The sequence below is a fragment of the Tinamus guttatus genome, unplaced genomic scaffold, assembly GCF_059628265.1.
Source record: "Tinamus guttatus ecotype Peru unplaced genomic scaffold, ASM5962826v1 Tinamus_guttatus_pri_ptg000242l, whole genome shotgun sequence".
NCBI classification, from domain to species: domain Eukaryota; kingdom Metazoa; phylum Chordata; class Aves; order Tinamiformes; family Tinamidae; genus Tinamus; species Tinamus guttatus.
Genome location: NW_028288776.1, coordinates 5,781,770 through 5,794,914, shown reverse-complemented (window position 1 = coordinate 5,794,914; position 13,145 = coordinate 5,781,770). Strand labels below are relative to the sequence as shown.

The 13,145-nt window shown below is 51.6% G+C and overlaps 1 protein-coding gene across 1 annotated transcript in view; it reads right to left on the bottom strand.

The window, feature by feature from the left end:
• The window catches only part of PTPRF (protein tyrosine phosphatase receptor type F), a 272,958-nt gene that overhangs the window by 62,581 nt on the left and 197,232 nt on the right, over window positions 1-13,145 (bottom strand). The window contains 4 exon segments of the mRNA XM_088526108.1: window positions 3,602-3,746; window positions 4,137-4,270; window positions 4,825-5,406; window positions 7,948-8,217. Of these exon segments, the coding sequence (XP_088382234.1) occupies window positions 3,602-3,746; window positions 4,137-4,270; window positions 4,825-5,406; window positions 7,948-8,217 (1,131 nt within the window).

Genomic DNA, 13,145 nt, shown 5'->3' with positions numbered 1-13,145 from the left:
GCACCCAACAACTGTACTCTGCTGGAGAGAAGATGGCAGTGGCAGAAGATGTGAGGAAAAAAGGGATGGCAGGACTTCTCAGTGCCACCTCTGTTTGCTGGGAGCACAGGCAGTCCCAGGCTATCGGTAACTCTTAGAGCCCAATTTCTGCACCCAGGGAACAGGCCCCATCACTATTTCTGGTTTGGAACCTGGCCAGAGGAAAAGACAGTGGACAGTGTGTAGCAAGAGCGCTGGAAGAGGTGATGCCTGAGCAGAATCAAGCTGCCAGAATGAACTATGGAGCCAAAGCAAGTGTGTGGAAGCAAGCACTTCCCTGTGTGAGGAAGGCAGAGAGAGGGTGGCCCTAGCACTTGCTATACTGGAAGAGAGAAGGGTAGGAAGTTCCCCACACTCTTGGAGGCTGGTTAAGGAAGCAGAGAAGAGGCAGGGCGGACATCAGGAAGACAGAGCACCCAAGCAACACCAGGAGTGAATTTGGACAAGTCACACAGTAGATACAGAGCCTGGCGGTGGCCCTCCAAGAGGATGGGTGAGACGTAAGGAGCTCTGGGCTGGCAAATCTCTCCTTAGCCACTGTCTGCAGAGAGGCCCACCACAGCAGAGAGGTGCTCTGGCTTCTGGCCTCCACAGCATCACTCAGGATGCAGCAATGAGCTCCTTCTCCAAAGGAGCAGCACAGGCAGCTCAAATGTTGGCTGTTGACTGGGTAAGAGTCACACACACAAGTGCAATGCACAAAATGAGATTAACACTTAAAGAAAGCAAAATAAAACTTGGTAACATAAACAGGATCAACTTAAAATGCACAAGGAGTGGAAAAGTGGAAATGTCCCTCCCGGGTGAGCGAGGAGCCAGCCAAGCGGCCAGCAGGCACCCAGACACACGGACTCACCCTGAGGCACAGCGAGCAGCCCTCAGCGCCGCTCACCCTGCCTCTCCCACTGCCTCACAGCAGGCCTCTGTACCCATCCAGCCAATTTACTCCAATTTACCTGGGAAAGGACAGCCTCAAGCTCCCATAATATTTCAAGCAAGAACATTTTAATGGTGGGAATGATGGGCGCAGAGCTTCTCTCTTGCATTGCACTGTCCACCTGCAGCGCTGCTGAATGCCGGAAAGCTCTGCCATGCTCCAAGGACCTCAGAATAGCAACACGTTTTCCAGAGTGTCCAGCAGCTAAGCAAACAGCTTGCAAAGACAGTATGAGAGGCAGCCGTTCTCTCAATAGACCGGGTCTAGTTGTTCTGCTGGACACACACACTGGTGCTGCCCAGCAAGGGTCTTCCGGCATTCCCGAGAAGACATCCCTAGCCCTTCTACAGCTGGAGCTGGGAATTGGAATGGCAAAGTGGAAAGCCAGCTGGGAGCAATGAAGAAGCCACTCTCCAGCCTGTTAGTGACTCATTAAGGATGATGGGTCTCCTGCCTTACCCTTGCCTGGCTTGTCAGGGCTGGAAAAGAGCCTGAAGGCAGGCTCTTCGGAAAGCACGAGCCCGACTGCTCCCGCTGTTTGCGGCCCACCTGAGCGTGTCACCCTCCCACATCTAAAAGCCTTTTTCAGAGCAACCAGATGGAACAGCACAGGAGGGAGGCCAATTTGAAGCAGGGAGCAGCAGTCTTTCTAGATTAGTAATATTTAAGGCCAGAGGGGACTGATGCAACCCTCTAACGTGAGGTGTTGCTTAAGTGCAGATCAACTAATTTCACCCTGCAAGTCCTGCGTTGTGCAGACAACTTTGGCCAGCAGAGCTTCCCAAAAGACCCAACCAACCTTGAGACTCCAAGTGACCAAGAATCCCTCTGTTCTGGGGCTATTCAGCCAGACATATTACCTTGCTGAGCAGCCTACTGTTAACTACCAAGCAAATTTCTCTGAAAATAGTGTGCCATGAAAAATATTCTCCTCGTGTGGGAAGGTTGTTAAGCCAGAACTCCATCACTTTTTGGAAAAAAAAAATCAAGAACTCTTAGGACTGTCACTATGAGGAGGGTCAAATTAAGTTATTCCTGTGGCCTTTGGCTGAACCTCTTTCAACCTCTCCACATCCCTCTTACTGAGCAGATACCAGAATCAGTCAGTTACTGCTCTGCTGGCCAGTGAAGCAGGAGTCTGAAAACAGGCCAACACGAATGACCCCCAGGAGAAGAGAGTATGTAGAGCAGGTCGGGGAAGAAACCTGCTTTGAGGAGTCCATAAAGAAAGGTTTCTCTTCCTCAGACTATCATGAGACTCTGGAGGACTCCTTCATGCATGGAGCCACTTCTGATTAAATGTGTTCAAAGACCCTCTGCTGATGGAGTTAATATAAGTGGCAGGAGTATTATTCCAACCTTTGCCTATCAACACAAAAGCTATCTGAAATATGTAGACAAATCCTCATGCACGGAATTTGCTCTTAGTGTTCAAATATTTGTAACAACGGCTTGGTCTGAACTGCTCTCCATTTTCATACCTGTCTATGGTGCTGCACCATTACTCATTTAAATGGGTGGAGGAATGCTTGCAACTGATACGTTAATAGAGTGAGTTTTCCTCAAAGAGGAGGTCACTTCAACCCTGAGCAGAGCTGCTCTTCCCTCTCTGATCTCCCTGTCTAATAGCTGTCTCAGGCTCGCTGCCGCTGTGCGGGCAGGCGCCTCCCTGCAGGGAAGGCTGCCTGCCTTTGCCAACTGCTCACCCCACACGGCTACTAAATCCCAGACAGACGGTGCAAACGGAAATGTCTTTTTTTCCCCCCCTTTTAATGCTCTTTGCATAATGACAAGCCCAAAAAATCGTTAGTGAAAACGAGCTTATCGCAGGGCCTTTGATAGCCCTAATCTGCTTATGTGCAGCACTTTGAGCTGCCAATCAGAGCAATGCGAGCTCCTGCTCTGTGATCACATGGGGCAGAGAGGATGAAAGTGATATTGCCTGGGTCACCTCATTATCTAGCCTCTCTATTAACTCTGCTGTGGCTTGTTCTGGTTTCCTCTGATGCTGCAGTCCCAGAAGCAGCAGCCTCACTTGCTCACACAACCCAGGCACACAGTCACTTTCCCAAACTCGCTCCTCCAGCTGCCTGACAGCCACTGGCACATCTGTCCTCAAAGGACACCTCACCTTGTAATCAAGGGTATGCACAGGGTAGGACTCCTGAAGAAGCAAGACGGTGCTTCACAGGACAGTGAAGGTGTAAAAATCCAGTGGTTTGGAGACAGGCACACTTAGAGCCAGCCAACCACCCATATGCTGCCTGTCCGAACAGCTTGCCTGCATGGGAGTAAATTCATAGAGATGCACAAGCCCACTCAAATCAGTCTCTCCAGAGCAATTTCCCAGTCTGTTTCACTCCTCTGTCAGTTTTTATGACTCTTTCCTTAGGGAAGGGCAGCATGATCAAAGGGACACAAAAAAGAACTTACCACTTGGGTGTACCCCCTCTGTCACAGAGCCCTGATCCAAAACCCTCTCTTTCCCCATTTTCCCTTTAGCTAAATGTGGGCCAACATTCCCAAAGACAAGGGCAAGATCCCAGGCCACTCCATGTCCTTTCAGGTGAGGAAACTGGACTGTTTCTGCATTGTCCTCAGCATTGCAGGGTGTCAGACACTTACTGGATTGGGCAGTTCTGGCTTCGATCATGGGGGTGTAGACTCCTACCCCCAGCTCAGAGCGGGCTCCCAGACGGAACTTGTACAGTGTGTCTGGTTTGAGACCTTCCACGGCATATGAGGAGGTTGGGTCAAACTCCACTTTTTGCTGGCGAAAGGAGGGAAACACAGGTTATTTGGTGTAGTTAGAGAAGAGCTAAAAGCTGGTGCCAATGCCAAAGGAGAGGCAGCCGCACCAACCAGTCTGGCCCCAGCAGTCAGGATATCTAATGCATCTGGGCAGTGCTGGCAAAATGCCTGCTTGCTGCCAGGTCCCTGGAGGGTACTTGTCTCTGGCAGCTCTCATGATAATATAAACACAGGAGGAGGACAGGACAACAGGACACTGTGATGCTGCTGTGGTGCCATTCTCACTGTGCTGAAAGTCTGGAGAAGAAACAGGCCCTTTGTATCTCAAAGTTATTCCAGGAAAGTGCCTCTTCCCAAGCTGCTAAACTGTGATGACTGGCCCTTTCTGTTGCTTGGAGCAGCTCCTCACCTGAACACCATCCTCTCCTTCCCAGTAGAGCAGCTCGTATTTGGTAATGCGCTCCTGAGAGGCCGGCAGCCACGTCAGCAGGATCCGCGTATCCGACTCTGCCTCTGCCTGGAAGTCGGCTGGCTGGGCAGGAACTGGGAACCAAACACACAGTTAGTGCCAGGAGGCAGATGCTGAGAAAGGTGTCACACTGCTTTGCAGAGTCTGTTTTTCACCTTGAAAGGATCCTCTTTCATTCCTTCTGGACCCTCCTTTCTTCCCTCTCCCCATACTCCGCTCTTAAAACATTCTGGGCAACGAATACACACCTGAGGGGCCCAGGCTGGAACTATGGGCCTCATGCTCAGCTCCAGCCCCTGACTCTGCAACACAGCTCCTGACTTCCACGGTACACTCGGCCTCCCCAGAAGGGCCCACCAGTTGCACAGGTGTCATCAGGGCTTTGTCTTATATTTTTAGCCATCTATCTTGGACAAAACAGTGGGCTATGTTTTTCTTATGGGGATTGATACCAGCTCCCAAGGACAGGCGACATCTTAAACCTGATGTCTGTAGCGCTGGGATGTCACTCTAACACGAAGCAACTTGAGCAGCAAGTGCAGTTGTGATGCCGGGTGCTGGTCAGACACACAGCGGGTGCCCACCACCAGCGCGGGCGCAGAGCCACGGCACTGCGCTCTATACGTACCCCCTTGCTGTGTTTTGACCTGGATGATGTCCGAGGGCGGCCCGTCGCCCACTGAAGTGAAGGCCAGGACGCGGATGCTGTACGTGGTGCCGGTGATGAGGCTCCCCACAGTGGTGAGGTGGCTGTCGTCGGTGTTGTGCTTCTGCCACATGCTCACGGGCAGGTGCGGGTCGGTCGTATAATAAACGCGGTACCCTCGGATCTGTCCGTTGGGCTCCTCTGGCTGCTCCCACTGAACCAGCATGGTGCTGGCGCTCAGCATCCGCGCCTGCACTTTGAGAGGGGGGCTCGAGGGCGCCTGCTCTCCTGTTCGCGCCTCCACCAGCTCGCTGGGGGGTCCCCTGCCAATGTTATTGACTGCAATGACACGGAACTCGTACTCTGAGAAGGGGCTGAGCCCTCCTATGCTATAGCGGGTCGTCGCCACGCCATCCACCTCCTGGAACTGGCCCTCCAGCGACTTGGCCTTGTACTGGATGACGTAGTATGAAATGGGGTCAGAGTTGCCAGAATCCCAGGTGAGGGTCACGCTGGTAGCTGTCGTTTCAGTCACTAATGGCTCTGTTGGAGGTTTTGGCAGTGCTGCAATTGGAAGGCAGAGAGGTGTGATTTAAATAATTCAGTCAGCTCAAACCCTGCAATGTGCACAGGGATAAAAATGGAGCTGCCACCTCCCATTAACATTCTTCTTTAAAAAGCAGAAATCATTTCATACTCTAGAACATGCATTTTTATATTACCATATATTGCTTGAAGTGGTTCTTAATGGAAGGATAAACAGAGCAATCATGTTATTAGACGTGCTTGACGCACTTACCAGCAGCAGGCTAAATAAAGGTAATTCAACAGGGATGCAGGAATGTTGCTGTCATGGGGGTTCAGCTGGCAGTGGGAAGGTGCTTGCTGGGCTGGCCCCAGAAGTCACATTCACAGCTGATTCACAAGGGGACACAGTGAAGCAATCAGGACACTGTGTATAACCAGGAGCAACGCTCCCGCTTCCATGGGGATAGCATCTGAGGCCAAAGGGATCTCAGGGACAGTGCTGTTAGATGGGTTGATGAAGGGAATGCCTTGTAAGTAAGAAAGTACATGCAAGAGGAACGCAGCAGGAGAAATTACCAACTTTCACAGCCACTATTTCACTGGGTGATGTGCCAAACTGTAACCAGACAATAAATTGTTACACAAGAATTCTGTGACGCTGACATCTCTGAAGTGTTAATGAGAACGCAGTTACTGCAAGCAAACATTTCCAGATTTGCCATTTTACCAGAAGAACAAAGAGAGAGAGTGAGTGTGTGAGAGAGAGATCCGCAGAGCACACAAATACTTTAAGACAATGAGTGAATTCAAGTCTGCAGTAAGTTTAAACCTCCTACAAACGATGCTAGATAAAGTCATCAGTGATCTGTGCTCGGTTGTGCTTGATGAGGGAATAGGAAAAATGCCTCAGTCCAACTCCAGAGCCCCAGCTCTGCTGCTCCGGGCACGGCGCAGCGAGGCCTTTTCCAGGGCTGACCGGATCAGCGAGGGTCAGGCTGGAACAGGGGCTGAATGCACTGCCCCACAACTACCCAACCGCCCATGGAGGACCCGGAGGATGAAAGTGCCCCTCCTTTTGTTACAGACTGAAGCAACAAGCTTCCTAGAGAGAGCATCCAATAAATTGGCAGCCTCTCCCAGGCTTGCAGGGGCAGACAGCACCCGTCCTCCCTTTCCTTTACAGAAGTTAAAAGCTTGACTTCTGCCAGCTCTTGGGTGTGCAGCCTGCCTCCGAGCAAGGGGCAGAGCCTGCTACCTTGAAGGAGTTCAGTGCAACCAACTCTGTCATCTTGCTTCTCCTGTCCGCTGTGCAAACAATTCGCTCTCCAGTAAGAGCAACACCGGGGAAAGGAATTCAGGACGGAGACAGCAAGATGTTCAGAGTGAAGGTGCAGGAAGGTGAGGAAGGGAAACGAGGCAGAGGGCAAGGGGCTAGAGGAGCTGAGCAGAGGCTCCAGGTCTTAGGGCCACACAGACTCGGGGCAGCATCAGGCACCACTCCAGCTGGGTAGGAACACAGGATGAGTCGCCTGGTACAAAGAGGTAAATTCTGAGACACACCAGTGCAGCCTCAACCTCCTCCCAACCACCTCCCCACCGAGGGCCACTCTTCTGTACCCCATCAGATACTCCCTGCAACCAGAACACAGGCAACCCTTTGGCTCCTTAAGGAAAGAAGGGCTGGGAAAGACAAGGAGGGGCTGCTGCTGTGAGGAAAGCAGCAGCTGTGACTGAGGTTAAAGGATCCTCTGAGTAGCCCCGGGGAAAAGAGAATTTGCTGTTAATCTCCAGGTCAAAAAGGGCTAAGTTTCAATTCTCTGGTATTGTTCAAGCAGGGACTCAGTGCTGAAGGTGGTCATAAGGCAGGAGGGGACTTGTGAGAACAGAGAGACACAAAAGACACAGTGTGCCTAAGGAAATCTGAGCTACAAATCAAGTGTGAGGAGAGGAGGAAAGGGATGGTGTGGGCCTGCTTGGCTGCACATGGGCAATGCAGGACACATGCTCCAGCCCTGAGGCAGGCTGCTACATCCCTAGTGGCCCGGGGACAGCAATTGGCAGCAATGTAGAGCTCCCTTTGGAGCAAAGCTATCTGAGAAATAAGGAAGTGCATTTTAGGGGCAGTGACAATAGAGAAAGAGTCAGAGCAGGAAGAAAAAAAAGAAAATTGTCAGAGCATACGACAATTCTGAGAATGTAAACAGCTCCTCTCTGAAGGGGGCAGGCTGCTCACGATGGACGGTCTCCACAGACATGATTCCTGGGGCTGGGATTAACCTCCTTGTCCAGCACCCCTCTGCTAGGCGAGCAGGGCCCCAGCGAGGCTCCCCCGTGCTGCAGCAGGGACCCAGCACACAAGCTGGAATCCCACCATGCCACAGGCTGCAGACAGGAGAGGGCCTTCAAAGCAAGTACCACGATGTGAGTAGGAAAGAACAAAGTTGGGGGTTTGTGAACTTTCCCCATGACGTGGAAAAGACACAGAAGACTCCACAGTATGCTGACAGCACCCAGAATGAAGGGCTTCACCTTTGAAGCCCAATTAAAGAGCACTGTGAGGACCAAGCAACCCCTTACCTTTGACAGTGATCTGGGCTGTAGCTTCTATCATGCCAAGGGAGGAGATGGCCACACAGGTGTAGTTGGCGGACTGCACGATGTTATTCAGCTCCAGGACGTTCCTGCCGACGGGCATCTCGTCTTCTTTGGTCAGCTCCTCCACACCGGCCATCCACTTCACGTAGGGCATGGGAGCACCTACTGCCACGCACGTGAGGTTCACGCTCCCCCCAGGCATCACCTCGTGGTTGCTCGGAGGGATAGAGAATCGAGGTGCAACACGCCGCACTGAAACAAGGAGGAGACAGCTAGTAGGGCCACAGAACCGGCAGACAGCGCTCAGCTGCGTTGCGGGGCTGCGGGAAGGGGATTCAACAGTTTTGCTTGTCTATCCCTTGGGACAGATAAAATGAAGTGCAAAAGCTGTTCGCTGCTTTGCCAGATTGCACGCACTTTTCTCCCCTTCCTTCGCCACTGGCATCTTATTAGAAGAACTCATTAAGGGATGGCTCTATCCATTCGCTCCAAACACAGGCTTTTTAAATCATATTACTAACATGAAACACTCCCCCCACTTAAATTACATCCCTCTAATTAGAGGGCATGCACAAATGCCAGTCACACACTCTCTCTGTACAGGGCCCACTGAAGCTCTGCAAGACAGGACTACCTGCTCCATTCACTGGCCCTAGGGCAAAGCAAGCTGCCCCCTAAACCTCGCTGTGGCGGGCCAGGGGCTATGAGAGGCTTTGAATTAGCGCACGTATGCTACGAAATAATACATAATTCCTTTCAAAATGCAACTCGGGTTCTATGCTGGCTCAAAAAAACAGTCACCAGAGCCACATGACATTGTCAGAGCCTGAACAGATCACCTTGCTGGGCAGGAGAGAACTAATCCTGACAGATGCAAGATCATATCCATTTTGACAGAAGAGAGCTGGGCTGGCAGCACCCTCCCCACCTTTGTGGCAGCACTTCAGGAGATGTATTCCTCCTTATTTCATTGCACAGCTTCTCTTCATATCAATCCTTTGCTGGGTATTTCATTCAGGACTTATTTGTAAGCAACTCTCAGATACTGTAAAGCTCTAACGCTGCCTGCCATATGCATTCCTGTCAGGAAAATGACACTGAGAAATGAGGCCCCTTTCTCAGGGTTAGTGTTATGGGCCTATTTAAGCAAGGGTAAAGAAACCACTGTGCTCGCTAAATCTTCGTCTCCTCTGGGCAAGCTCATTTGAGTCTGTAGTTAAAAAAGGGAAGTGCCTTGAGCACATCTTGCCCAGACACCTTGTTCTGTCCTAGCCTCTCCCACCAGGAAGGCACCCCAGGCCCTGTCCAACTCCTGGGGAGCCTCTGCCTGCCCGTGGCGCTCCCGCCTCGGTGTGGTTGAGGCTGGCAGAGCAGCAGATGGTGGTCGCGTCGTGGGTGAGCAGCAGTGGGGCAGGAGCTTGAGCAGCACCAGGTCACAGGATGTCACCAGTGTGCCATGCTGCTCCCGGGCAGGCCGGCGAGGCCGCGGACAGGCCGGCGAGGTCAGGGGCAGGCCGGCGAGGCCATGGACAGGCCGGCGAGGCCGCGGGCAGGCCGGCGAGGCCAGGGGCAGGTCGGCAAGGCCATGGACAGGCCGGCGAGGCCGCGGGCAGGTCAACGAGGCCGTGGACAGGCCGGCGAGGCCAGGGGCAGGCCGGCGAGGCCGTGGACAGGCCGGCGAGGCCTCGGGCAGGCCGGCGAGGCCGCGGGCAAGTCGGCGAGGCCAGGGGCAGGCCAGCAAGGCCAGGGGCAGGCCGGCGAGGCCTCGGGCAGGCCGGTGAGGCCTTGGGCAGGTCAACGAGGCTGTGGACAGGCCGGCGAGGCCAGGGGCAGGCCGGCGAGGCTGCGGGTAGGCTGGCCAGCCAGCAGCTCTCCCAGGCTGGGTAGCTCTAGCACCCTCCCTGAAGGCCCAGCCCAGACCAAGAGACCTGCAGGGCACAGAGTCCCCGCGCTAGCAGTACAACAGAGCAAAGACTTCGTGACAGGTTAGACAAGACTGTCAACACTGTGTGTACACAACACATCCTTTTAGTGACAAAACAGGACTCATTAGCTCCTTACCAGTTGGGGGAAGGAAAACTGTGCCTTTTTTCCCCTTTTTCCTTTTTTTTTTTTTTTTTCCTTCTTTTAGTGTCTAAATCCAAAGTCTTGCTGGTTGTTTCTTTTAATCAATTATTAAATCTCAAATCAACAGCTACATGAGTGATGGCCAGTGAGGCGTTACCTGACTGACGGGGCAGCGCTCCCCCAACGAGACAAACTCAAAGTGCACTCAAGCTCTACACAGTCATGAGAATAGAGCATTAACCCAATGGACATGGCAATGGTTTAACATGATGGTGTGTATTCCCAATCCCAGCACCGTTCATTAAGAGTCAGATTTTGCTTTCCAGTGAACGTGGTGTTGAGTTATTTCACGTAGAAGCTGTTCAAATTCCGTCCCCATTGGAGGACCAAAACCACCCACCCATACTGTAGTAAAATAAAATTTTAAAAAATATAAAAAAGAGCAACCTTTGAGAATAAAGCCATAGATGCACACAGAGCACTCACACACATGCACCAGGCAAACAAGCTGGCAGGCACAGGAGGTCAGTACAGAGTCACAGAAAGGAGAGAGTTAGGGCAGGACGAAGACAGGGATGATGCACAACAACTCAAGCACGGAGACACTGGCAGACAAGAGACTCGCGCACAAGAGCCCATGCAGGAAGGGCAGAACCCGGCATGCAAGACCTGATTTCAAGACCCAGTCCTGTAAGAGCAGGGGTGTTAGAGTCTGTTCCGGGTGCTGCTGCGACCTCCCGAGTGCGCTGGGCAAGACGGGCTCCCCGCAAAGGGCTGGGGAGCAGCGGGCGCTCAAAGAGGGGAGCTTTGGGCAATGCCTGCAGTGATGGATCGGGCCAGAGCAATAACCTGGTAGGAGGGCAGGCTCCACCACGCTCCCATCCTCCACTGGGGATAACGGGCAGCTTCTCAGCTGCTCCATGCGCAGGGAGAGGGGCAGCTTTGTCAGGTAGTATTAGAAGGAGCTGGCCGAGCTCTCCCAGCAGGTTGCTGAGCACCGTCAACATGTTCCTCAGGCTCAAGGCACCACTTTCCATCTCTTGCTATTCTACTGTGAAAGTATGGTAATAATTTAAACCAGCCTAACTCCTCAAACAGCAGCATTCTTCAGAATTTCTGTCCAATTTACAAGTCAAATCACATGAGCCAGCATAGCCCATGATGCTACCTTAAGTGCTTCAGAAAATTTTGTTGCTCTTCATTTATTGCAGCAAAGAATTTTCTCTTTTTATTACAATTTTCTTGACATGAATTTGTATTTTTTAAATCTTCCTTTTGAATAAAGATCAGAGAAGAGGGTTTGGAGGTTTTGCAAGAACAGCACAGGGAAAATCGCTGTGAATATTAAAATGATTTCAATGGACAATAGTATAATTCAGAGGTTTAGTTAAACCAGCAGCCTGTTAAAAAGGAGATTCATTGTCATCCATTCCAAGAACGGGCATGGCCAGGGCTCCAAGCTGCTGCACAGCCTGGCGCGCTCCCGCTCTGGAGTGTGCTCCCGAGGGATGTAGACCCCAGAGCGGCGAGTGACGCCCCGCAACCCGAGCAGCACCCTGCGCCCCCAGGACGGGGAGGAAGGACAGCCTGGGGAGCACTTTCCCACTCCCATGGGGGCACGACAGGAGGGAGGCAGGCAACACAGGAGCCACAAAGCTACAGATTGAGAAATGTTAATAATTCAACATGCATTAACGTGCACATTCCTTGCCTTGAGAGCAAAGAGCATGAATCGATTGCCCAGCTCCTTTCACCACTGGAGTGGCTCTTTCCTAACGTCTCAGGTTCCCCCCGGAGAGCCCAGCACCCCCCTCCCTGTGCCCTGCGTGGCTCCCGGGCTTGGGCTCTGGCGCTCCAGCCCTCCTCTCCCGGCCGGGGCACCGCTGCAACGCAGGAAGCTCTGCAGGGACAGGACGTTCCCGTGCATCCAAGGCTTACCAGGGAAACCAGGCTGCTTCTCCCTGCCGGCTCCCTGGTCCCAGCACAGCTGAGCCAGTGACACCAGCGCCCTCTTCTAGACAGAAGCTGAGACTGGTTTGCTGCTCCAGCCAGGAAACCTGGAAGACGCTGCTGCATGGGGCCGTGATCTCCACCCAGCCACACATTTACCCGGCCCAAACTCCCTCCTTTCTCAGCACCACCTTGTTACAGTTGGGAAGAAGTGAATTTAGGAGATATCCTCAGACGTGATCATCGGTCTGCATGGTTTACTCAGCTGTAGACACATTTCATCTCTCTCTTGTGCTATCATTTTAAGGGAGGACTTCAAATGGAAAGGCAGTTACTGGTGTCTCACAATCTATTGACAGAATCAGCAGCAGGAGAGGAAAAATTGGAACCAGAAAAAATGCATTTACAGTCTCATCTTGTGCTCAAACAATGCTGTACTATTTATGCTCCCAATGCATCCTTGAGTGCTGACATTTTATAGACAATTTCCAAAACAGGGCCTTGCCATTTTTGGATTATATTTCAGCTATAACTTTTAGGTCTAATTATTTGCGCTGACAACCACATATAAAAGAGGATATATCATTACAGTGGTGCAGCACTGGAGACACATCAGCATTCAGCATACTGACATACTAATAGCAAAGTAAGGGAGAGCAAGATTGTGGAGCTGTGCAATTTGCATTCACGCTCTGAAATTTCTCTGATGAAAATAACACAACATTAAGGAGAGGAATAAGAGAAAAGATCCACTGTATCAAGATAAAATAACTCGTTAATATATAACCTTGTAGCAGTTGCAGAGCAATAATTAAATGCATGGGTGAGCAGTACACAGTTTTAAGTAAAGCTGGAAAAATGTAAGATGTAATTATCAGTGCCAAACAAATTATAAGCACGGCAAATCCCATTGGAATATTTAGAAACTAATTTCTGGCTTCACATTAAATATTTGTGTACGTGGGTATTTTTGGTTGGGGTGAGAGGAGGGGTCGACACAAAGAATGAGAAATTATCTACTCCTGCTGGCTTATACCCATTCTTGGCTTCCTCCTCTCAGCTTAACCGTGCGGCTAAAATGGCTAAGTGCCCTGTCAAAGGTTTATTCTCCAGGGTTGTCTGAGCCAGCACAGCAGTACTCCAAATTCACCGAAATCGGGAAG